A 27,598-nucleotide genomic window follows, 5' to 3' on the forward strand; every position below is an offset into this window, starting at 1 on the left:
CAGGAACAATATGCTGGTGATATTGTGAAACATGCAATTATGGAAAGAAGCAAACACATTGATACACCTCTTTCAGTTTTAGAGAAGCTAAGTATAGCTGAAGGCACAAGCTTAGGGCCGAAGGACTCAACCAAACACAGAAGTTTGGTTGGAGCTTTGCAGTACCTCACTCTTACATGGCTTGACATATCCTTGCAGTAAATAGGGTTTGCCAATACTTGCATGCACTAACTATTGCACATTTGAGTGCGGTGAAACATATACTGCGGTATGTGAGAGGGACTCAGAATCTAGGTTTAAAGATCCAAAGATCAAGCTCTTTGTTTGTGAGTGCTTTCTCTTATGCAGATTGGGCCAGATGTGTGGATGATAGAAGATCGACTGAGGGTTTGCTATGTTCTTTGGCCTAAATCTTATTTCTTGGAGTGCTCAAAAGCAACCCGCGATGTCTCATTCTAGCACAGAGGCTGAATAGAAAGCATTAGCAAATGCCAATACTAAAATGATGTGGTTAAAAACCTATTGGAAGAACTTCAAGTTTAACATTCACCGGTAGTGAGGTTCTGGTGTGATAACATCGGTGCCAAGTATTTGTCAGCAAATCCAGTATTTCATGCTAGAACAAAACACATTGAGATAGATTTCCATTTTGTTCGGGAAAGAGTAGCACAGAAGCTACTGGACATTCAGTATGTGCATACTAGTGATCAACTTGCAGATGGATTCACCAAACCCCTTGTTGTGTCAAAGATGATAGAATTTAGATTCAGTCTCAACCTTGTAAGTGGCTGAGATTGTGGGGGAGTGTTAAATGATATGCAACTCAGGAACTGTCCAGGTTCATGGTATAAGGTGTCGGCTAGGTTGTTCGAGTAGCAACCGTGTATATGCAAATAAGTTGAGAGTTTGTTTCTAGTTTGTTGTAATCTTCATCTTGTTGTATAAGCCATGTAGGGGGGTGTTCCCTACTCTATATAACATGAACCGAGAGCCCAGAGAGGGGTCATCTCGTTCCACCTATTTTTACAGATGTGTTATGTAGTTTGTGTGTAGAATTATTGAACTAAAAAGAGGGATTGATATATATGGCTAATTTGTTAAATTTGAAACTTACTATGTCATTTAGTATTTGTATATCGAATGGTGCAAAAGTATTTTATATGGTCGTTAACCAAAGATTTCACTAAACTAGCCGGGACTAAAGGGTGTTGCTGCGTGGCACTGCTGACAGCACTCTTTAGTCCTGGCTGGTAATACCAACCGGGACGAAAGGCAGGGCTTTAGCCCTGGTGCGTTGCGCCGGGACTAAAGGGGGGCCTTTTGTCCCGAAAGCATAGTCCCGGCTCGAAATCCAGGGCTAAAGCCCCTTCCCAGCCGGGACTAAAGGCCGATCATGTAGCAGTGTATCCGAGGTGGTTTCATGCCTGCCTTGGTTAATCAAATAAAAAAATAAAAAAGGAAAACCTTGGATGAGCCCACCAAGCCCATCTAGGGCCCGCCGAGCCCATCCATGTGTAGTGGCCACTGCTCATGGATGCGCGGCCAACAAGGGGAGGGGGGTGCCGGGATGAGAGGGGCCGCTGGGATGGGAGGCAAGGGGAGGGGGCCACCAGGATGGGAGGGAAGGGGAGGGGGCACTGGACGGGAGCCGTCGTGAGGGGGGTGCCGGTGGGATGGGAGGGATAGGGAGGGGGCGCCGGGATGGGAGCCATCAGAAGGGGAAGGGATGCCGGTCTCCTGCGGGGTCCTAGTCTCTTGCATGAGAGGAGTGTCGAGGGAGGGAGGAGAGATCTGTGCGGCTGAGTGGGTGAGAGGATGTGGAGTGAAACCCTAAGTCATGTATATATACTTCGTGTGATATATCAGTCTAGGACGTGTCAAGATGGGTTATTTGGACTCCAAGATGGGCCATTATTAACCGAGGCGGGTCTTCTAAAATAACCGCCTCGGTTAATGATTTACCAAGGCAGTTGCATTATAATAACTGCCTCGGTAAATATGTATTAACCGAGGTGGTTATATTACATTGCCCGCCTCGGTATAGATTTTAGGAGGTGGGTTTTTGTAACCGTCTCGGTTAATAAAAAATCACTGCCTCAGTTAATCTGAGGCATTAACCGAGGCAGTTGGAAATTTTACCTGCCTCCGAGACCCATTCTAAAACGCCTCGCAAAAGATTTTTTATAGTAGTGTCTAGATTCGTATGTAGGGATTAGCCTTCTAGCTAGGCAAAGTCAACTAGGTAGTGACATGGTATAACTAGAGCAGATATGAATGTTGTAGGGTTTAGATCTTGTAATCTAAAGCCTGATTGTTGTGGCAAGTCTCCCAAATCGGCATTTGTTCCCACATGACGCAAGATACAAAACTACGTATTAGTGTTTTCACCTTCATCCCCTAGTCCACCAAAACATTTGTTTTCCCCTATCATCCTACAACCATTTGTGCCATAGATGTGGCTTAATTAAGGTTTAGAGTCCGCTGTACGTGTTGAGTTTTTTTCATTGGACATGATGTTGTTGTTGGTGTAGCTCGTGTTTGATTCCAGTTTGTGTGATCCCTCTGCTCTTTTCCATCAACTCTAAAGGCACCACCAAAAATCTAGTATCTTGTGCCTAAAAGCCCTTATTCAGTGGCCAGACAAACTCAAAACAAGGCAAATTTTAGAGTTTCAGAGAATGTTGGAAAATTATATAATACAATTAAATACTATATGTAGTAACCCATAGATATAATGTCTTGTCTCCCAGATGCATAAGGACATAGCATAATACCTCCAGCACACATATATGCAACATATTATCTATCCAATAGAAGTTTAATAATACAATTAAATACTATATGTAGTCCCTAGGGGATAGAATTCAATATCTCCTATATGCATGAGGAGTAAGCAATATATCTCTAACAGACATGCAACGTATCATCTATCTAATATAAAATATATATATAACATAATTGAATACTATATGTAGTACCGAATAGATATAATGTCCTATCTCCTAGATGCATAAGGACATAGCATAATATCTCCAGCACCCATGTATCTAATAGGAGTTTAAAAATACAATTAAATACTATGCGTAGTCCTAGTGGATAGAATTCATTATATCCTATATATATGCATGAGGAGTAAGCAATATATCTCTAACAGACACGCAACGTATTATCTATCTAATAGAAATTATTTAATAAAGTTAAACTATATGCTGCAACTATTATATAGAGTCCAATATCTCTTAGATTCATGGGACTAAGCATATTATCTACAAGAATCAACGTATTACCTATCTGTAGAAATTATATAATACAATTAAATATTATATGAAATACCTACTGGATAGAATTCAATGTCATTTGCCAATTTTATATTTGGTCCATTCGCATCTTCATCGATGTCTATACCTATATATAAGCCTAGCCATCCCCACTGGAAGTTCTCACAAGTCACACCTAAACCACACATCTTTTGCTTTGTCGAAATTCAATCAGGAGCTGAAGGAGAGGCCGGGCTTGCTATTAAATCAAACCATAAAACACAAGCTATAACCATGGCAAAACTACTCTTGGGTTTGCTCCTTGTCCTTGTCATTATAGGGACAACGTCGGCCGATAACTGTGCTAAAGATGCGGAAGCCATGAAGCAAGAGTGCAAGAAGTTCGAGGTGTTCCCCGTGAACCCAAAGTTGCAACCGTCGCCGGCATGTTGCGCTGTGTGGCAGAGGGCAGACATCCCATGCCTATGCAAAAGGGTCACCCCGGAAGTAGAGAAGGTGTGGTGCATGGAGAAGGTCGTGTATGTCGCCAATTACTGCAAGAAGCCCTTTACACCCGGCTACAAGTGCGGGAGTAAGTTAACACTCACCATATATACATACTATTATACATGTTGGTGCGTATTATTGTTGTACGATGTACATGACTACTCCAAGCGTGACTGATTTTATATATTGGTTGGTTTTTGCAGGTTATACGGTTCCTAAAAGCCTCTAAATAGCTAGAGCGGTTTGGACATGCATGGTACTCTATCCTGAAGCTTGCATTTGAGATTTGTAACATGTGAGAGACTATGTTGAGAATAATGTGTATCGAGTGCTTTGTATGAAAAGCGTTGGAGATTTGATAATGTTCGGCTTTTATCTTACTGCTTCCTTGGTCTTGCATTTTTTTGGAAGAATTCTATGTGATAGAACGTGGGGCTACATTAATAATTTACACTAGTACATAAATCATGGTGGTGGGCATTGCAACCGCCTCCAATTGATGTCCTCGGTTAATCGCCAATTAATGAAAGCGGTTACTTTGTGTGTCTTCGTAAATCAAATAGAAAGAATAAAAAAAAGAAAAACACATGAACAGCTCTGAGCCCATCCATGGGTTGCCGTTGCCACAATGACTCGCCGGAACCTGGCTTGCATGCACCGCCGGGATCCGGCCTCCCGCCATCAGGATCCAGCCTCCCACTGCTAGATTGGACACCAGCCGCTGGGATCCGACCTCCCGCTGCTAGGATCGAGACACCATTGCAGGGATTCTGCCTCCGCTGCCGAATTGAGACGCCTGTCGACCGATCTAGAGGTGGAGGGGAAGGGAGAGCGGCTCTTTGTTGGGTGGGGAGCAACGCGCCGCCGAGGCTGCCCACCACCGAGATGCGTGTTCGTGCCACCTTTGTCTGCACCACTGGGGCCATCTCCATCCATGCTTCGAGCTTGTCTTCCAAGCCTCTAGATCCGCGCTGCTTTGCGCTGCGCTTCGAGCTCGTCCCATTAGGGCTGATCATGTCCGCTCCGCCAGGGACGACCGCCCGCGCTAGCTAGGGCAAAGAGAGAGGGGAAGAGGGAGAGGGGCTGTTGGAGGGAGGTAGAGAGGCGCGTGGCTCAGTCGATTGAGGGAGAGGGCCGTGCAGCTCAGGTGGAAGACCGCCATACTTGGGACGCTTTAGGGAGGGGAGGCGCTGGGTGAGAGAGAGATGAGTGATGGATTGGAGATGGACGAGGTGTCATTTGATATATATACTGGGACGTTGTTGTTGAGCCAAGATGGGCTAATTAGAAATGTGAGTTAGCTTGGATATATTAAAGGAGGTCAGGCTTTTAAGAGGTTCACCTCCGAATACGGCTTGATCTTTGGAGAAGGCCCGCCTTTGTAAATCTAATTTAGAAGGTAGTTATTTTTTTGTCTGCCTTTGTTAATCCTCTGTTAATCAATTTTATAAGGCGGGTAAACGTGATGTCGTGTTGTTGGAGAAGATGTCAAATGGGTATTCTACCTTTTGCATTTAGCATTACCCAAATATTAAATGAGTTTTGTATTTTGGGTGTTGTTGGAGATAATGAGACTATCTAAAAACATTTTTCTAAATTTTTTAATTTAGCTACTCTCTAAAACAGAATTCACCTAAAAAAATAGACCAATCAAACTGCCTCTGTAAAATTAATTGGCAAAGAAACACTCGACAAAGAGGCTTCTTTATTGAGTGTCTTTTTTAATATTTGGCAAACAAGCCTCTTTGCCGAGTGTTTTTTTTTCCCGAGTGTTTTTTGTTTGAAGCTTCTTTGTCGAGTGCCTGAAAAAAAACACTTGGCAAAGAGGCTGTCGGCCGTAGTGTGTCAATCCTACCGACCAAAATTTGCGGGATGGAGAGCGAGCTCTTTTGGAAAGGCATTTCCACAGTCTGTTATAGAAGCTTTTTCTTCAATAATAGCCATATTTAGTTTTATAAAATATTTTAACTAGTCTTTTAGAGTTGCTCTTACGTGCACTCCATGTGCAGCTTTAGATAATAGTACAAAGACGCAAACATATATATTACTAGGAGTATATCCTGCGCGTTGCCGCAGAATTTTCTTAAAAAAAAATTGTTATATATATATATACCATTACTATATGGTTATATATATATATATATATATATATATATATATATATATATACGTGCACTCCATGTGCAGTTTTAGACAATAGTACAAAGACACAAACATATATATTACTAGGAGTATACCCTGCGCGTTGCCGCAGGATTTTCTTAAAAATAAATTTGTTATATATATGTACCATTACTATATGGTTATATATAGGATTAAGTCCACTTTTAGCCCCTCAACTGTTGGCCGAGTTTAATTTTAACCCTCAACTACAAAACCGTATGTTTCTCACCCTCAACTATCAAAACCGGTCACTTTTAGCACCCGGAGAGAGGACATGACGGTTTTGAGCCACTTTGAGCGGTTTTTCTTTTTTCTTTTCTATGGTTAAACCCGTGAATTTTATAGTGAATTATTTGAGCATGGTAAATTCATCAAATTTTTTGGGTAGCCTTGTCATGATGTTCTCTATGCATAAAAAATGTGAAACTATGAAAGTAAGTATTTTTGGATGCAAAAAAATTAGCTCTTTTAATTCATAAATACATGTTCTATGATTTTTGTAGGATAACATATACATCCTATGATCATGAAACTTTTTGTGTAACTGTTTTATACTAAGATAGACCTTCAAAAAAAGTTTAAGATTAATTTAATGATGTTTGCTTGTGTCCCTAATTTATATATATTTAATAAAGCATATAAATTAGGGATATAAGCAAACATCATCAAATTAATCTCAAACTTTTTATGAAGGTCTATATTAGTATAAAACAATTATGCAAAAAGTTTCATGATCATAGGATATATATATTATCCTAAAAAATCATAGAACATGTATTTATTAATTAAAAGAGCTAATTAGCATCAAAAAATACTTACTTTCATAGTTTCACATTTTTTCTGCATAGAGAACATCATGACAAGGCTACCCAAAAAATTTGATGAATTTACCATGCTCAAATAATTCACTACGAAATTCACAGGTTTAACCATAGAAAAGAAAAAGGGAAAACCGCTCAAAGTGGCTCAAAACCGCCCTCTCCTCTCTCCAGGTGCTAAAAGTGACCGGTTTTGATAGTTGAGGGTGAGAAGCAGACGGTTTTGTAGTTGATGGTTAAAATTAAACTCGGCCAATAGTTGAGGGGCTAAAAGTGGACTTAATCCTTTTATATATATATATATATATATATATATATATATATATATATATATATATATGTGTGTGTGTGTGTGTGTGTGTGAATTTCACTTGCATGTTATTTTATTGTATTAGATTTGGTAAAAAAATTGCTAAGCTAATAGAATATTTATACAATAGAGGAATAGGTGATGAAACAAATTGCGTATGTAAATGACTTATACGTTAATATATTAAAGATTTAAAGTATTTGACATGATAGAGAAGGTATTGATATTTTGTAATTAATAAGAGATGACATGGACTTAGTGGGAAATGATGTGGGCATCTTGCATGAAGAGAAAAATCATCTAGTAGAGTTTATCATTGTAAGAGTATATGATTACACACCATTTTCTTTCTTGTTTTCAAATTACATAGTACAAACACAGAAACATATACAACACGCACGAACACACTCAACACAGATGACAACATTATATATATTACACACCTTTAGGAAACACACAAATATACAAAGAGCTCCTATCAAGGAAAACAAACACAAATCATATACACTCATGACAGTACGGTAGAACACAGACATAAAGGTTCACAAGCCAACAAACATTATTCTTAACTAGCACCACACTGGATCCGAGCAACCTTAGGGAAATTGAATAAACGCGATTGAGCGCATGCAGTTGACCGATCTCCTGGTGGTATGTTATTATTAACTCCAGCAAGCGACAGAAGCCATTCAGAATGGCCCCATCGAATTCATCGCAGACTTGATGTCTGCAGCAACACTCTTTGCATCACGAGAAATACCAGCCAGCCCTGCCATTCCCAGCCCAACACAGTAGAGGCCGTTTTCACCTTTCCAAGGATTGGTGAGCTCCCTCTTGGGCATGCTATTTTCGTTCAGCAAGCTCTCACCATTCTGCATTTTGTTAATCACATAAACTTTTGTAAGAACATGACATGCAACCATTTTTCTGAAGAAATTCGATACATTTGGTACTCGAATTCAACAGTACTCAAGTTTCTGGTTATATATTTATTTACTCTGCCATTCCAAATTATAATACGTTTTAGTTTTTTTAGATACATTTCTTTTATCATAACTTATCTAGAAATGTCAAACGCTATCTTATAATTTGGAACAGAGATAGTACAAAAAAAAACTATATAGATAACTTTCCTATAAGTGGGGACGGTGGTAGATGATTGTATTTCTTATGCTTTTTAGTAACTGTCCTCTTGTAAGTATACTGAATCAAAACGTGCACTATAGGAAACTCAGGCTTCGCCAAGTGCTCCAGACTTCGCCGAGTGCCAAAAATCGGGCACTTGGCGAAGAAGGCTTCGCCAAGTGCCTGGCACTTGGCGAAGCCAGCACTCGGCGAAGAAGGCTTCGCCAAGTGCCAAGCACTCGGCGAAGAAAGGCACTTGGCGAAATGGACTCTTCGCCAAGTGCCCGGCACTCGGCGAAGAACGGCACTCGGCGAGGCCTGACGGCATCCATCCCCATCCCTTGCCGTCGGCTTCGCCAAGTGCCTCCGTCTGGCACTTGGCGAAGAGGAGGCTTCGTCGAGTGCCAGACACGTGGCACTTGGCGAAGAGAGGACCCTGGGAAATTGCCTGGAAGCCCTCTTCGCCAAGTGCCACGTGGCTGGCAGCCACGTGGCACTTGGCGAAGTGTATACGTACGTTTGAACAGGTAAGCGGACCCATGCGCCCTCTTCGCCGAGTGCCGCCGATCTGGCACTCGGCGAAGCCGTCCCCACCCCCTCTTCGCCAAGTGCCGCCGATCTGGCACTCGGCGAAGTGCGTGTTTCAGTTAAAAAAAGGAAACGCTCAGCCGCTCCCCACCCCACGCACTCAGCCGGCCGCGCACGCACGCACGCACCCACACCACGCACGCACGCGCCGCGCCGCCGCGCTGCCCGCCGCCCCGCGCCCAGGCGGCCGCGCGCGCCCGCACGGCCGCCTGCCGCCGCCGCGCGCGCCCCCTGGCCGCGCGCACGCCCGCCGCCGGAAAAATTTCCCCTGCTCGTTTTATTTCTGGCGGCGGCGCTCTTGCTCCCGGCGGCTGGAGGTGCGGCGCTCCTGCTCCCGGTGGTGCGGTGCTCCTACTGGCTGGCACTGGCAGGTCTCGGCCTCGGGCTTGCGCTTCACGGGACATGGCTTTGCGCGCGCAACCGCGGCGAGCAGAGGGCGGCCGCGGCAAGCCACGGGATGACGAACGTCCGCAGCGAGTCGGCCAGCTACCGGCGGCGTGACGCTCCTGCTCCCAGCAAGCTCCACGTCCGCAGCGGGCGTGGATCCGGCGGGCACGGATCCGGCGTGCGGCAGGCGTGCAGCGGGCGTCCGTGAGCGCGGATCCAGGTCCCAAGTGTTCAGCACTTCCGGCTTCCCTCCGTCCTGCTGTTCTTCAAGGCCAAACATGGCGGCAGGTGAGCAGCACTAAGGCATCTCTGAACTCTGATTAGTACCATTTAGTATTTGAAAGGGTGTCAGTGGCTAGGCAGGCCATGCTTCGCTGTCGCTGTAGTTCTAGTGTTGCTCCGATTCGCAAGTTGTGCCTGAGTGGCTGGGTGGGGAAAAATGCTAGCTTCTGTAGGACTGGAGGAAGCATGTTGGCATATGTTGTGTGTTCCATACGAGTCATATCCTGAAGAATTGCTAATGATGACTAGGACTCACAATATGCTCATTTTGACTATGCTCTAGTCTGTACATGTACAAACCATTGCAGTTCTTTTGCTTTCAGTCTAGAATTTCAGTTTCATGCTATGGTGCATCCTATATTGCATATATGTGTTGTACAACAGCCTTATTGCATACTGGATAGGTGATTACTTGTCTCCATTTGGTTTTGATGAGTTATCGTTGTAGTAGTTTTGCTAATTGCCACATGATGTGTCCTTTTCGTTGTCATGAACTGATTCTAGTAATGCAGAGGATTTTTCAGGTTTATTTCTCCTGTATTTTCTTTTGTTTTTTCTTTCTATGTCGCACTGTAGAACAGCAGCCGTGTTCTTGTGCAATTGTCAATATTCAGACTAACATGGGAGAAGTAGGCTAGAATGCTTGACTGCTTGAGCCTTCAAGTACTATACTAATAGTAGTAATTTCTCAAATTTACAGATTGTTGTGCTTGAGAGGATATAATGCATTGTGAAATTGGACCTGCTTGTTGAAGAATACACAAGGTCTTATATGATGGTCATATTTTTTGATCAATGTTGGATCAATTTTGGATGACTTAGCTAGATTTTATTTTCAGCTGCTATATGCATGCTTGTATGTTGGCTTGATGGCAAGCATCTTAAGCTAGTGACATGACTATATATGTACACATTTGATATGGATGAATGAGAATATTATTGATGTGCCAATTTGTGTATTGGTTCTGAATGTGGTCTAGTTTTAAATATATGTGATGAGTACATGTCGATGGATACGCTGTCCTAATAGCGGATTGCACGGAAATAGCCCGGACATTTTAAAAAATATAAAATTTCCCAGCTTCGCCAAGTGCTGCACTTGGCGAAGCTGGAAAAGCCAAGTGTAAAAGCCACGGGCTGAGGGACTTCGCCAAGTGCCACGTGGCTGGCACTTGGCGAAGGCAGGGGCTTCGCCAAGTGTCCGAAATTTGGCACTCGGCGAAGATGGCTTCACCGACAAGATCTTCGCCAAGTGCCCTTCGCCGAGTGTGGCACTTGGCGAAGCCTTCGCCAAGTGTAAAGTGGCCTTCGCCAAGTGCCCCAGGCACTTGGCGAAGTCCTGTTTTCCTGTAGTGGTGAGATCATGCTAGATTCCAGTTCCATATGCATGCATGCCAGATGTAGCTCACATTAAATGTTTTTTTAATAACTAGCACTCTTGGAGTATTGACAAAAAATTAAAGTAATTACTTTCCATGTCACGACAGTTAATATATTTGTTTGTACCTTAAGCCACGTGTTTGCAGTGCTTCTGTATCCTGTAGCGAATACAAGAGAATCAAAGTCACTCTTTTTTCCATCCTCAAATTCCACTGTGTTTCCTCTGATGCAAGATATTGGTCCAAGCACCTGCACCGCACATACCATGAAAAATTATTCATCAACTTGGAAGAGTATATATTTTCATTATTTGGGCCTACTGCGTTATACTATGAGAATAGACGCGCTCACCTTGATAACACCAGTCTTTATTAACTGAGTTGTGCCAACATCTATGACTGCTGACCGGCCAGTCTTTGCCTTGAGAAGAAGCGGCCCCATATCGGGCCTGACTATGCCATATTTAGAGAGATCACCAAATCGGATGTTTGCAAGAGTCAAAATAATAAAATCCACAAATTTCACAGGAAGGTGCCATTTGAGCAGCTTCATCCCCAAGTTAATCAGACCCTTGGTCATAACATGCACCTGTGTGGATTCAGGTAGTGAAAATAAGAGCAGGGTTAATAATAAGCATACCGTGATTTCTAATAATTGTAGAAAACAATAATCAACATAACTGGAAGGAATTTATGTACTAGCTAGAATCATACCGGGCTACGGATAACCAAGGAGGTCTCCACTCCATTGGAGGCAAGATCATATGCAATTTCCATGCCTGAGTTTCCACATCCAACCACTAGGACTCCCTTTCCGGTGTAGTTGTTCCATGACTTGTAGTTTGACGAGTGTATGACATCACCAGGGAAATCATGTAGCCCAGGGATGTTTGGAATGACTCCTTCACTGTTCTCACCTGTGGCTACAACTAAGAACCTAGCTGTATACTCATTCACTTGGCCATTTACCAGGTCACGTGCTATGACGTCCCAACAGTTGCTCACTTCGTCATACTCGCAAGACTCAACTGAAGTTCTATACTTAGGGAAAATGTTGAAGCGCTCAACATAGTCATCAACATACCTCACAAACTGTTCCTTAGTGATGTATTTAGGGGAATCACTAGGAAGTGACATGTGAGGGAGCTCACAGAACTCCTTGGCAAGATGGAGCTTAAGACGATCATATGTGCGTTTGCGCCAAAGTGAAGCACTGCAATCCTCGCGTTCGATGATGCGATACGGGATGCCATCCTCACTAAGGCATGTTGCTGCAGCAAGACCTGATGGACCTGCACCAACGATCAAAACTAGTACCTTCTCCATCGTTAATTTCTTAACTGGATGGGGAAGATGATTTGAAGCAATGTTTGTTGGTGAGGAGATCCTTGGTTTGCTTATGATGAGTAGTGTGAGAGCTATGTGGATCCATTTATAGTAGTAACCAGGGGTATGTACATTGACGTGTCTGTCCCTCACTAAGTACAATATTAATAGTGTGAACCTTAAGCAACATAGATGATTATCTATCCCTTACATTTATGATGTCATTGATAAGTGGTGGATGGAATCTTTCTGTAATTATCTATCCATTCATTATCATATAAATTATATATATCTACATTAATTAAATTCTTTTTGGAGGTTCTATTAAATCGAAAACTACTTATTTAAAACAGTACCTTCAATGCAAATTCCTTTGATGAAAAATGTTATAGTTAAGGTATAACTATGTGAACCGGCCATATACTGATTCCTTCGTTGAGGTACTTTTTTAGAAGCTTAGTGTTAATCGTCATTATAAGTTTCCAAAACAACTAACTTATATTAATTGCAAGAAGAACCACATACTGTGACCACCTTTCATGTTTGAAATCTCCATTGTAAATATAGTATTTTGCAATGCCTTGTGCTCACATATCGGATTACGTCACGACATCTTTTACCGCTGTGGTTAGTTCTTTGGTGGCCCAAATTCCCATGGGCCTTAGATAAATTTGTAGTCGGGAAAAATTAAGACAAAATGGTTCCGTTACGTCACATGTAACTTCAAGTAAACGATGCGTGTAGTAACAATTCACGCATCTAACACTTGTGTATATATAGCGGCTTGTTCTCGCACAAACTAGTGCGCTACGACACTTCTCTCCGCCCTTTGTTCAAGTCGATATGGCAGTGCATCGGCTCGAATCCATGTCTCTCTCCCGGTCTTGTGGCTGACAACTTCTTAGGAATCATCATTGTAAGCAAGATTACCTTCTACATCGTGACTGTGCCTTCACTTAATGTTTTCCCTTGCTATCACTTTGTGTAATTATTATTATCTCCGCTGCCCCATGCATCCCTCATCCCACACTGCACCAGTAATCACTGAAAGCTAGCCTTGCAGGAGCACAAGAACTCGACATATATATATGATTGGATTTTCAATGACTTACCATCGACGAAGATGGTATAGTGTCTAAGAGGAGGTTTTCATCATCTTGTAACAGGTTCGCTATTAGATTAACTGCTTCAGCATTCCTTCACCCCTCTTTTATGAAAAGTTAAGAAAGATTCAGATTAACAAGAACGATTTATGAAAATTAGGAAACTATGTTGTTTTATGCTAAAAGCTTGACGAAATATGCTTGCACATTATATCAGTACTCTGGTCGCTCAAAATATTGGATTTAAATGTATATAGTTGGTGTGTAATTATATGTTAGTCATGTTTTAATGTGGTTTTCCTCATATATATGGTTGCTTATTTAAGTTTATTTAATTTATGATTCAGAAACTAGGAAATTATAATATGGAAATTTAATGTGCAAATAAATTTTTGGAAGCAACAGACAGATCAAGTAATTGCTTTCTTCTAATTGTGTCCGGTATAAAACATTGCTCCAGAAAAGACGGCTGCGTTAATATTGAAACTGCTGCTTTCTGTTAGAGGTGTGTCCAAAACATTGGAGAAGGAATCAGGTTGCCAAATCGATCACTGCTATCATGTACTCATGCTAGGGAAACGGTCCACTTGCTTGTGGGATTGGAATAAGAAACTTGTGGGATATCAGAGCACCAAAATTAGTTAGAAACTGAATCACTTTACACATACTGTATGAAACTTGCTACACACAATATTATCTGATCACATTTTACGCTCTGTACGTAGAGTGTTTCATTCCATTAGCTTAACTTGTCAGTATTTCTTTTTGTATCATGTACAGGTGTATGGTCTGTTAGTGACTGCGTTTCTGTTGATTAAAGAATTAAAAAGGAAACTTCACGTATACAATTTGAGAGAGTAAATACGTACAATGTAACCTTACTTGTGGAATTGGAATCTGGTACTTAGTATACAAAACAAATATAGTTGGAAACTGAAATATCTTTATATACTACGACACGTATACAATTTGAGAATTTCATGCTTTTAGTGACTCATTTCTACCAAGCAAATACGTACAATGTAACCTTACTTGTGGAATTGGAGAATCTGGTACTTAGTATAGAAAACAAATATAGTTAGAAACTGAATATCTTTTTATACTATGTTGACACGTATACATTTTGAGAATCTCATGCTTTTAGTGACTCATTTCTACCGAGTAAATACGTGGAATTGGAAAATCTAGTACTAGAAAACAAATATAGTTGGAAACTGAAATAATATCTTTATATACTACGACACTAGACCTGAAAACATGGAAAAGGTGGGCAGTAATTCAGTCTTATCACATTTTGTGTTGTACATGGACTGATCGACGTATCATATGCCCTTAGGTTAACCTATTGTCAGATTTGCAATGATTTTTGTCCTTATGTTCAGGTCTACATACATAGCTTGTCAAATTCGTGCACTCCAGAGAAAACTGACAAAAATGACTGGTATATGCATTGGATTCTTTAAAACATGTAATAATGCTGGTCTGTAAAAATAATACTATGCACTGCTGCGAAAAACATTTTACTGTAAAATCACTCTGCAATACTATGAAAATCAGTTTTAGAGGAGTTAAATGCACTAGGCGGCCCTCAGACTTGTAAGGCAGTTTCAATGTTTGGACACACCTCTAATAGAAAGCAGCAGTCTCAATGTTAACCCGGCTATCTTTTCTGGATCAACGTTATACCTGATGCAACCAGAAGAAAGCAATTCCTTGATCTGTATGTTGCTTCCAAAAAATTATTTGCACATTAAATGTCCATAATATAATTTTCTAGTTTCTGAATAGAAATTAAATCAACTTATATAAGAAACCAAATATACAAGGAAAACCACTTTAAAACACCACTAACACAATTGCATACCATGTATATACATTTAAATGCAATACTTTGAACGACCACAATATCGATAGTGACTTTAAAAATACATTTTTGGATCCCTAAACTTATAAAGTAGTGTTATATAAGTGCATATCAGCCACATGGGTGTTTCTTAATGATGGCACATGCCAAGGTGACATGCTTTTTTTATATTTAACTCCTCCCACTTCCCTCTTCTCTCATGCCAATCTCAACCTGTCTAGTGTCACGACTGTCCACAAGCAGAGAAGAGGGAAGCAATAAGAAGAAAGCATCTATTCGTGAGAGTAGAAAAAAGAGAAGATCTTAAATATAGGAAAATATGTCCCACTAGTATGTCACATTAGTAAGAAACATTCATGTTGCTGACATGGATCTATGGCGCAACACTTAACAAGTTTAGAAACTCAGAAATGTATTTTTAAAGTTCTTGGACCTAAATGATACACCCTTACAAGTTTGAGGGCCGCCGATGCATTTAACTCTTTTAGAGGTAGTCAGAATTATTTCCAGAGGAACCACCTCTGTCTATATCTCTAGAGAGCGTCCATATATCATTAGAAGCGATATAAACAACTTGTCGAATATATGGGCCTAGGGTACCATCACCGCCCGTGTACTCAACCATGCATGTCTACGGGCCGAAGACAATGAAGGATGAGGCCCAATAAGGCCAGAAAAATCCACCAGTTTGGAGGACACGTCATTCTAAGAATAGGATAGAATCATTTAATTTGTTGCGTATTTCATATAACAAACTAGAAAATCAATTAGTTAGCTGATTGGATCCATTGTAATTTGTAACCTACCCCGTCGGGCCTTCGAATCAGGATCCCATCTTCTACATTACCACATAGAGCTACACACAGCAGCCCCTCCGAGCATATGAATAAAGAGAAATCCACCTTCAAAATCGACATAGGGACTCCATGACCCCGAACCAGTATAATTCATGTGTTTTGTGTGCTACCATTAATGAGGACATGACCTCCATATATACGACCATGATTGGAGAATCGCCAGGAGGCCGAGGATCAGCAAGGGTGTCCAAAACGAGGAGGTGCAGTGCTTTCATGCACTCATGCTAGGGAAACGATTAACTTAATTTCTTCTGAAATTGGAATAAGTAACTTGTGGGATGTCATCAGCGCAATAAAATTCGAAACTGAATCACTTTACACATACTGAGTGAACCACTCTTGCTACACACTATATATCTGATCACATTTTTTGCTCTGTATGTAGAGTGCTTCGTTCCATTAGAGCCTAACTTGTCAGTATTTCTTTTTGTATCATGTATAGGTGCACCACTTAAAAAGTTTACAGATCCAAAAATGCATTTTCAAAGTTTGTGAACCTAAGTGACATACCCTTAAGTTTGAGAGCTGCTGGTGTATTTAATTCTTTTTAAAAGGTAGTCACAATTGGTTCCTAGAGAAACTGTGTGTCTGTCTATATCTCTAGAAATCGTCCATATCTTAGGAGCTATTTATACAACTGCCTCTGAAAATCAATCTATAGAGACATGACAAAACGTTAGGGCACGTGGAAATCAATTTCTAAAGAGAGTTAGCATTGTTAGCATCTGATTTTTTTTTTCAAACGTGCATGCCAAATTTGAAAAAAAAAGTTTAACTTTATCACATTTGATACACATTGCTTTATATTCGCTAAGATAGCTATATATTCATTTACTTATATATGTGCTGTCATCATACGAATTGCATCATTAATGTATATACACAATCGAATCCAGTGCAAGCATCATACGGAATAATAATAATGGTACACTATATATATGCATATTGTCAATGACCAAAATTTAAGAGTTCCCACTAACACGAAGATTCCTGTTGTCTGGTTGAGGCGATTGCGTTGACGATGTTTAGTCGTAGAATATACCTCTCTTGTATATGCTTTGGTCAAGCATATATACACATGTAGATGTCCTCAATTATATCTAGGGGGTCATCATTCACTACTACAGATCTTCAAAACACTGTTGGTTTAAAAAGCCTATCAGCGTCAGTTTTTGAACCAGCAACAATGATGTGGTTTTCAGGAATTCAAAAAAAGGCTGAAAAATAGGAAAAAAAATTAATACCAGGAGAGACCTCACTAGATAGGCACAGTGTGCTTCATGGCCACAAGCGCTCAAACCTTGGACCTCCTGCTCCGCATGTTCAACACATAACCACTCCACTTGTAAGACATTTGTGTCTCTTTAGGATATTCGTTCTCCCCATTTATATCACTTAGGATATAAAATGAATTTATATGAAAAAGTTCTCAACTACAAAGTTTTATAGCTTTTATAAATCTATAACTTTTTTTTGTTCATTTCTCCATCTGAGGCCATCTGAAGAATTTGAATTTCAAATATGAGAAAATTCAACTATAATTTTCTCAGATAGATGATTTCAAATAGAAAAGTTTTCAACTACAAAGTTGCATAACTTTTCATGATCTACAACTTTTGTTTTTGGCATTTATCCATCCAAGGTCATTTGGAAAATTCAAATTTTAAATTTGTAAAATCAAACATAATTTTCGTTAGATAGATAATTTCAAATGAAAATATTATCAACTACAAAGTTGCATAAGTTTTGAAATTTACAACTTTTGTTTTGGTCGCTTCTCCATTTGAGATCCTTAAATATCACTACACACTCACTTATGACTATGGAATATATGGCTTTATTAGTTGGTGTTAACTTCTATGAAATCATGTGAATCAAATAGAGGGACATCATAACGAGTTCAATCAAAGAAGTTATAAACTACAAAGTTGCATAACCTTTCAAGATCTATAACTTTTGTTCTAGGCACTTCTCAATCCGAGATCCTTAACTACCACCACACACTTACTCATCGCTATAGAGCATATAGACTCATTTGGTATTAACTCTATAAACTCTTGTGGTGTATATTTAGACATCCAAACTCAAATTTAAAATTTCAAACTACAAAGTTGTAGATATCATCGAGTACTACAACTTTGATATAAAGTTTATCTTCATCGAACATCATATGAGAAAGTTATGAAGTTTTCTTGCGGCATATATATCACTGTCGGTTCAAGCTAAGAACCAACAGTGATGGTATCAATGTCAATTTTTAGCTAAAATTGATAATGATGACTCAATGTCATTGTCGATTCTTGGCTAAACTCGATATTAATATGAGCCAATAGTGAAGACCCGAATATCAATGTCAATTGGTCCTATCACTGTCGGTTGAGCTAACAGTGAATGTCTGATATGTAGTAGTGGTTGTTGTTTCCTCTTCTTAATAGGTTAATAACCAACTAGTCGAGTTACATATATAAGGAAACTACTCTAATGACAGTATCAACTAAATGGCAACTGTAGCTACTACACAAGGAAACAAATGCACAACTAAATTAGCTTGAGTAGTAGGAAGCAAACCACAACGCAAACAATGATGACAATAATTTCTCTCGAGATACGGTTCCTTGCCGGTTACATACACCCCTTGAGGCAAGTCCTTGGACCGCCATTCCTCTACAAGCCTCACGAGCACACAATCTCAACCCTCAACGTGGGTGCTTGTTTATGATATGGCTAATCAACAATATACTATATATCCACACCTCGTGATTCCACTAGAGTTCCTGTTCATGAACTCCCATGGGGAGAAGTACAAAGCCCCTCACAAATCCACTGTCTAGAGCCCATGCATGATCACCAAGGGGTGCTCAATGAACCTATATAGCTCCAAGTCATCTAGGTGGCAGCAACCACTGAGAGAGTAACAAGAATCACCATAGTAATAATGACAAACTAGTGCCACAAGATACAAATCTCAATGCAATGTTCTACATTCCTCTCCAATCTCGCTCAAAGTTAGTTCCATGCAAGCAGGGTGAGAGAGAGATGTTCATGAGCGCTAGGGGTGAGTAGTAGTGATCAGTAGAAATGGCCATTGGAGAACAAAAGTATGACCACACGTCCTATATATATGGAATCCCACTCAAACTAGTTGTTTCCCTTTTTCACTAATTATTTGCAAAGGTGGCAGTCCAACCATGCCCCCTAGCAGTCTAATCGCGGGTCACCCAACACACTTGTAGCAAGCCCAATGGTCAATTATATGGCGCAAACTCCCCTCTCTCTTTTCTCTGATGGACCTCTGGTTGGCTCAAAAAGTTACTACAGAAACTTTTTAAACGGTACCGAAGAACACAGTGCTGAATGAAAAACACCATCGAAGAAAGTGCTTAGTCAATTTGAGCGTTGTGCCTTCTATACAAGCTCTGGCCAATCAAATTAGCCAAGCGCTAAGGGACAGGCCAAAGTGTCATACACAAGAGCCAACCCTTTGGTGAAAAATGCCACCTCACTTTGGGAGAAAGTGCTACTACAAACATCTTGTTGGCATGCGCCTTGGATTAACCAAGGCGCAACCGCCTCAGTCCAAAGGTCGTGGTTAATACATGAACTATGGAGGCAGTACAAATACCCACCTTGTAAACCAAATAAAAAACAAAAAAGGGAAATCCATGGACAAACCCACTGAGCCCATCCATGGCTGCAGGATTTGCATGTGCATGTTGCCGCTCGTTTAGACCGCTCTCCACTAGATCGACTACTAGGAGAGGACCTACTGTGAGGACAGGGCACAGATCGGCTGTCGGGAGGGGTCCCATAGCCAGATTTGGGCCCCCCAAAGCTACCACCACCAGATTCGCCCACCCATCGTCCATCCATGCAAGACTTGAGCATGAAGGACGCTCTAGGCCTTGCTGCCACGGTCCCGAGCGTAGAGGAGAGTTGAGCCCTCGCCGCTGGCCTGAGTGGTGTGGAAATTCCTAATCTAAATACTTCTCCTAGTGCGTCTGTAATTAGTTGCAAGAAGGCAATTGAATGGCCAATCCAATTTGGCTCCGTTAGTAATATTTTTGGGAATGATATGATGATGACTAAAGGCACTCATGCTGCAAAGAAGGTTGCTAAGTTTAGTGCTAAACCTAATCTGCCATCAGAGGATAGTATAGCCATCAAGCCATCACTAATATTCAATTGCATTGCTGAAAGGAATCGCCATGATGCCCTTATTGCAGCACCAGGTAATTCTAAAATTTCTTATCTGAGAACCGGTTGTTTGGGTAAGGTGAAGAACAAAGATAATTTAGCTTCACATATGCCACAAAAATGGCCTTTCAAAGCTATAGAATTTCTGGGCAAAGGCAACAATATTGTTTCGACAAACAATATATATTAAGTTGATGGTTAAATATTGACTTTAGTGACCATCAACAATAGCCTTGACAATAGAATTAAAGGCTTGACACACATAGCCTAATCTCTAGTGCTTCCCCACCAAGGGGTGAGCACATCTCTCAAAGCTCTTTCCAAAACAGACAACTTCCGGCGTGTGTTCCGCTGAATACAAACACCTTAAGCATATGAGTTAGCATTTTCAAAACATTATTTTTCAAAGCTTTTCACTTGCTTTGTCACCACACCATTAGGTCCAATACACATGCATTATTAGTCCTCACCTAGTGGCAATAGATAACCGTTGTTGATTTAGAGTTCTCATAACAGTACGACTATCTATGCTAAACCAAACCATGAACTCTATTGCACCTTAGCTGGTGAAACAAAACCCCTCTTGCATATCCTTTGCCTTTGGGCTTGTTTTCATCTCCAACTCACTTCTTCTCCAATGTTGAGCACTTGCACATGGTATGATCATCATCTCCATCATCTCCTAGCCTTGCTCAAGTCCATATGGATCTAGCTCAATCATCTCCATTGAAAGCATTATTAGACCACTAGTTGTCACTCATTTAACTAAACCAAACTATGGCTTTCAAACATATGTAGATGCATGTGTTCCTAACTTATATGGAGAGATCAACTAGTTACTTAAATTTTCAAGGTGACTTCTATACCTATGGGTGACCCTCATGAACTCTCAAACATAATATCCACAATGGACACTATCTCAACATTGCTTGTGGCATTGTGTTGATGCAACATGTTTTGATTTTATACCAAGAACTTTGGTAGAAATATAATTGTATCAATAATACCGATCAAAGTAAAGTATTTTTATTTAAATATATATCTTCATTGGTATTTCTAGATGAAAGCATCTAGGCCCCTACTAATGAGTTTCGGTGATTGACGACAATGTTGATTACTATGACTAACGTGTGTTTTGTAGAGGCTAAGTCATTTGTGTTAGGTCATGGTAATAGTGATCGATGGACTATAACGTTCATGCCGACTTATTGGTGGAAATCATTTCGGTTTTCAAAGGATTGATGGACATCGTCAACTAGACTAGGTCTAGGTGCCATATGGTGTTGAAGGGCACTTAGAGTAGTTTAGGACTTTGTTTTTCCTTTGACCATACTATTAAGGGGGGCATTGAGCGGGTAGTTTGACCTAGACAAGGCATTAGGTTTAGGTGTGGTGCACACTTGGTAAACCTAGTACTAGGCAGCTCTGAGAGAGTCCTTAGATCGAGAGAACCAAACTTTATTTTGGAAAGATCATGATTCGAAGAAGTTTTGGTGCTGAGACAGCACCAGATGCAGGCACCGGACGCAGCAGAGCCACTGTTGGCGTGCCCAGTGAGTGCTGACTTGGGTCAGCGCGTCGAGGTGCCTAGGGTTAGGCACCGGACTCACCGAGGAGCGTCCGGTCCCGTACCTAGAGAGGTATGCAATTCGCCCTCTCATTGGACGCTGTGTGGGTGGGACACCGGACCCAGTGTTGGTGCGTCCGGTGCTCGGCGGCTGCAAGTACAACTAGCCATTAATGGGGTACCGGACGCTCTACAGAGCACGTCCGGTGCAACATTGAGCGCATCCGGTGCACCCGTTTTCTGAGGAATTCAGGTGGCCAGCCCTTGGACTTGATGGGAAGTATTTGTACTCCTCCACCTCATCCATGGGAGCTCTCTTGCCCATTTGTTTAGCTGAGAAACACCTTGTGGTGCAAGAGAGAAGCAAGAGCCTAGAGAGGATTGAGAATTGAGAGATTTCTCGAGTGAATCCTTCTCTACTGAGTTCTAAGAGCTCAAGTGTGCATCCACCACTCTCTAGAGCCTTGTTTGGGTCAAGTAAGAGTTCTTTGCTTGTTACTCTTGGTGATCGCCATCATCTAGACGGTTCGGTGGTGATTGGAGGCACGAAGACCACCCAGAGTTCTTGTGGGTAGCTCGTGTCAAGCTTGTGAGCGGTTTTAGGTGATTCACCATGACAGAGTGTCGAAGAATCAGCCCGTATAGAGCACTTGGTCCTTGCACGGACCAAGGGGGAGCAAGACCCTTGCGCGAGTGTTCCAACGAGGACTAGTGGAGAGTGGTGACTCTCCGATACCTCGGCAAAACATTGTCGCGTTCTTCTTGCTCTCATCCTTTACTTTCTAGCACTTACTTTTAGTACTTTACATTTTTAGAATTGTCATGCTAGAATAGGATTGGACACTAGTACACAGAGGTACTATACAGGCGGTTCTAAACCCCTTTTTGCAGGCGGTTTGGCGAACCGCCTGTGATTGGTGGCCTGTGGAAATAAATTTTTCCACAGGCGGTAACTGAGAACCGCCTGTGGAAATGTATTTCTACAGGCGGTTCAGTTATGCCAACCGCCTGTAGAAATCTTTTTCCAGAAAATATGAAATCGGTTTTTAAAAATAAGAAAAAAAATATTTTATTACAGGGAAGGCTCATTGGCTATTCGCCCGCCCGTCTCCGTCTCAAGTCGCAAGTCGCGCATTAAAACATTTTATTACAGGGAAGGCTCATTGGCTATCAGCATGTCCATATGAGTTTGAGAACAGATAAGTAGATCAAGGCCGACAATCCAAAATTGCAGATGGAAGTCTGCTGACTTAATAAACTAAGAAAAGAAAGACCTGAAATCTCCTTTTAACATCACCTGCACTACTCCCATGAGCAAAATAATGACCTGAATGAGGATCAAATGTTGTAGTGTAAACCTGAATAATAACAGCTTATGCAAAAGATCATTCACACATTAAAAAAAATATATACACAAGGATCTCTCTAAATTAGACTCAACATGGTTCATACTATACTCAAGTAAGCTCACACATTTCCCCACCAATCCCCTAAATTTCAATGCTAATTATGCTAGAAAAACACAATGGGCCGCTGGGCCACCCCTCTTTTCTTCTGTCCTCACTTAGCCACACACTACTCGTGAAGGATCCAGCCTCTTCGCCATATAGATGTGTCCAGATAACTCAAAAGAAGGGTTACCTAGCTGGCAACAATGATTGTTGCTATCCATGAGTAATGGACATGGTGGGATGCAAGACTTACGTAAAATCTAAAACTATGAATCATCAAACTGAATGATAAAAGTCTGCTACATATATAACTGAATGATCAAATTGAAGAATTGTTTGATGGCAAAATAACTGTCCAGAAAATTACCTCTTTCATGTTATAGATATGTCCATACCTGATTTAGGCAACATGATTCAAAATTACAGAAAATATGACCTTGTTCACCACTCTGAGCCGCCTGTCAAAGCACACCTCAGTCATATACATTTATTAGTATTCTTGTTATGTGTCTGAAGTAGCATATACAAATTACAACATGAGTCAATGTGCTAATTCAATTTGAAATGATTATAGCAATGTGCTTTAATTAGTTGACTTAATAAAAACTATGAAATGACTTCACGACGACATACAAACTTAAACAAAGACGATAAACCCCAGCATCCGTAAAATCTGGTAGCATATACTGATCATGGACAACACTTGCAAGTAACTGGCCACTACCTAAAATCAAGAGCTTCAACTACATATACTGAACCTTCACATGAACAGGCCTGAAATATTTTTCCATGACATACACAGATGCAATAGATTAACTGCTTGTCCCTAGAACTAATCAAGTTCAAGGTCAGTTTTAACAAACAACCCAAAATTCAGAAAAAGACTCTTTTATCACTGAGAATAAAAAAAACTGAAACCACATGACAATAGCATCCGGTCTCCGTCTCACAGATAGAGAACATCATGCTAGATTAACTGCATATACTTTGAGTAGCCATTAGGAATTTCCTATATCTATCCTGATAGCCGTCGCCAGCACTTGAGGACTGAGCTGGGGTGCAGGCTGTCCAGCGAGATGTCAACGACAGCCCATGTTCCATCAGCGTTCTGCTTACAGTACCTCACGAAATGCTTTCCCTAGTCGGCATCAGTGGGGAAGGCACCTGAAACTCAACTGACATCTTGACTGCCTGTCACAACGATATGATATATGCATTGCACGACATGAAGGCCTATGGAATTATGGCTCTGACCAACAAAAAATACTTTAGGATAATAGTTGAGCAAAGAAAAAGGATAATTCATTTCGCAAGAAACTTCATGTAATGAAAAATACATATATCAGAAAAAACAAATGAAGAGCTACTTAAAGAGTACTTGCGGCCGGAGTGTGAACAACATTCCTAGCCTCTCTTACTAATACATAATGACATTTTGAGAATTAAAAAATGAGAAAATACAAAATCTGTAGCAAAAGTAAAGTGACGACTTTTGGAAGAAAGGATCGAAACACGACAATTGTCTGGAGAAACGCAACCAAGTTCTTCATTACCAAGTGAAATTCAGACTTACGGAAGAGAAGAAGACAGACCCCTGCCATGGCGCGCAGGTCAATGGGGGGGGGGGGGGGGGCGGCGGGAGCCGTGAGTGAGGTTGCGAGCGGCAGCGTGGGGCCCGAAGCCGATGGACAGCGGCCTCGGTGGTGGAGCGGTCAGCGGAGCTGGTGGGTGCCGCGAGCAAGGGGGCACGTATGGCCTGGTCCTCGACGGACACCATTGGATCCATCCCAATCGCCGCTGCCCTGCGCAAACACTATCCCTGCAGCCTGGCGACGGAGTCCCACCCCCACGGCATCGCGCGTGGGAGAGAGGAGGAATGGCGCCGCGTGCGGGGGAAGGAGTCATGAAGCGGAGGCGGCAGTGCTGGTGACGGCGGCGCTAGGGAGATGGCGAGGTGCAGCGCGAGGGAGATCGCGAGGTTGCTGGGAAGAGGGTCCACCTGCCGGCGTCCATATTTGTCGCAGGGGAGGCTCGATCCCTTCGCGGAGGATCGCACGGGTGATGGAGAGGTGAAGCGAAATTTTGTCGACCAAAATAGTATCTTGTCTTTAGTGTTTTTATAGTAGTTGGGGGGAGAGGAAGATAATCCCTTGAGGTGTTTGTTAAGGCTTTGTTTAGATCCAAAATTTTTTTGGATTTTATCATTGTAGCATTTTCGTTTTTATTTGATAAACATTGTCTAATCATGTAGTAACTAGGTTTAAAAGAATTGTCTCGTGATTTACATGTAAACTGTACAATTAGTTTTTTTTTTATCTATATTTAATATTTTATGCATGTGCCGCAAGATTCGATGTGAAGGAGAATCTTGTAAAGTTTTAGGTTTTTAGTCGCATCTAAACAAGGCCTTAGGCATTGCGTGTGTGCTGTCCTCCACAACTTTGGCCCCTTTGTGGTCTCGGATACACGGAGGACCATGGTCTGGAGATCTTCGTCTCTAGAGTTGAATAATTTTTGTTGACACAAAAGAACTATATTAGTTTGTTTAGGATTGATTACATCGTCACATTACAAGCACCTACGTATATCTAGAAACTCTATATTTGACCCATATTTTGTACACCTTTAAATCTCAAATCTAAACATATATGACGATTTATATTGGTAACCGCACAGGCAAAAAATTAGTAAAAGTTAGATATCTAACGAACGTCCAATATTCCTACAAACGGAGTTGAGAAACTTCTTTCTTATGTCTTTCTTTTTTGTTTTTCTGCCACCAAAGAATAAAAGAGACTCATTTAAAACTAGTTCTCTCTAGTTCTTCACGTGGTTCTTCACTTTGATGTCACCATTCGGAAAACTAAGTCTCTATGTCTTCATGCCGAGGAAGTTGCTGACATTGTAGTTGTTACCCTTATCTTCAAAAGAGCCATCATGGAAAAAATAAATCTACTATGTCCTAACGTCATCGACGAGAGAGATAAATCCCCAATAAAAAACTTGACATGGAGAAACTCTAATGCTAAATGACTCAATCTAATAGAAAATCTATTAAGAGGGTGTTTGGTTTGGAGGTGTTAAAATTTAACAGGTATTATATATCTTTCATTTTATTTGACAATTAGTGTCAAATTATAGACTAATTAGGTTTAAAAGTTTCGTCTCGTAAATTAGTCTCTAATTGTATTTTTAGTTTTCTGTAAATAATCTATATTTAATAATCGATATATGTATCCAAACATTTAATGTGATAGGTGCTTAAAAAATGTACATAACCAAACATGCCCTAAACAGATGCAACCTCCGGCTAGATGCTGAAGGGAAAAGAGAGGGAGACTAGCAGTGGTGGAGGGGGTGGCGCCGTGGCAGCCGGCAGGCTGGCAGCGGCTCGGCTTGCCTGCGCAAATCTCCCGGTGGCTCGCTGGAGGAAGCTGCGATCGACTTTTTTTTCTCTCTAGGCCTTGTTTAGTTTCTCAAATTAAAATTTTTTGGTACTATAATACTTTTATTTATATTTGATAATTATTATATAATTATAGACTAACTAAGTAAAAAATGTATTGCAAATTATAGGAAAACTGTGTAATTAGTTATTTATTTTATATTTTATTTATATTTAGTACTTTATGTATGTACCGTAAAATTTGATATGACAAAGAATTTTGAAAAGTTTTTAGATTTTAGAATAAATAAAATAAGGCCGTAGAGTAGAACAATGTTATTATGTTAATCTCATAGTTTGACAAGAAAAGTCCATAGTAAACAGTTAAAATAATGTTTGCAAGAAACAGATTCGCAGCGATCCAATGAAATTTATCCCCACCATCTGTTCGCTGTATAATCATGATTCCCCTTCGATGTAAGTATATACTCCTCACGTCTTCTCAAGAAGTCAATTTTTTTAATGTTTGATTAGAAATATATTAAATAGTACTAATATTTATATCTGCAAATAAGTATATTAAGTATATTTCATGCTTAATCTAATGACACATTATATATGATAAATATTAGTATATTATTATATATATTTGATTAAATTTTAAAAAAAATAATTCTTTAAGAAACGAGATGTACATTTATTTGTGAGCGAAGAGAATAATCATGATTCCCTTGTCCCAGAGGGCCAAGGCCCTACCACCGTCCTACTCCTAGGCCTTGTTTAGTTTGAAAAAAATTTGGATTTCGCTACTGTAGCAATTTCGTTTTTATTTTGCAAATATTATCCAATCATTAACTAACTATGATTAAAAGATTCGTCTCGTGATTTACAGTCAAACTGTGTAATTAGTTTTTGTTTTCGTCTATATTTAATGCTTTATGCATGTGCCGCAAGATTCGATGTGACGAAGAATTTTGAAAACTTTTTGAATTTCAGGGTGAACCTAAACAAGGCCCTATTTTGCAAAAAAAAAAA

The 27,598-nt window shown here is 40.7% G+C and overlaps 2 protein-coding genes across 2 annotated transcripts; one reads left to right on the plus strand and one right to left on the minus strand.

Annotated features, from left to right (window-relative positions):
- LOC8082781 lies at nt 3,440-4,144 on the plus strand. The gene is made up of 2 exons (XM_002441903.2): nt 3,440-3,849; nt 3,968-4,144. Exons 1-2 carry the CDS (start codon nt 3,552-3,554, stop codon nt 3,991-3,993), a joined length of 324 nt encoding a protein of 107 aa, XP_002441948.1. The 5' UTR covers nt 3,440-3,551; the 3' UTR covers nt 3,994-4,144.
- LOC8082782 (probable indole-3-pyruvate monooxygenase YUCCA11) lies at nt 7,455-12,187 on the minus strand. The gene is made up of 4 exons (XM_021446609.1): nt 11,531-12,187; nt 11,169-11,405; nt 10,944-11,066; nt 7,455-7,927 (listed from the first exon to the last, which is right to left on the minus strand). Exons 1-4 carry the CDS (start codon nt 12,140-12,142, stop codon nt 7,745-7,747), a joined length of 1,155 nt encoding a protein of 384 aa, XP_021302284.1. The 5' UTR covers nt 12,143-12,187; the 3' UTR covers nt 7,455-7,744.

The sequence above is a fragment of the Sorghum bicolor genome, chromosome 8 (genome assembly GCF_000003195.3).
Source record: "Sorghum bicolor cultivar BTx623 chromosome 8, Sorghum_bicolor_NCBIv3, whole genome shotgun sequence".
Classification (NCBI taxonomy): domain Eukaryota; kingdom Viridiplantae; phylum Streptophyta; class Magnoliopsida; order Poales; family Poaceae; genus Sorghum; species Sorghum bicolor.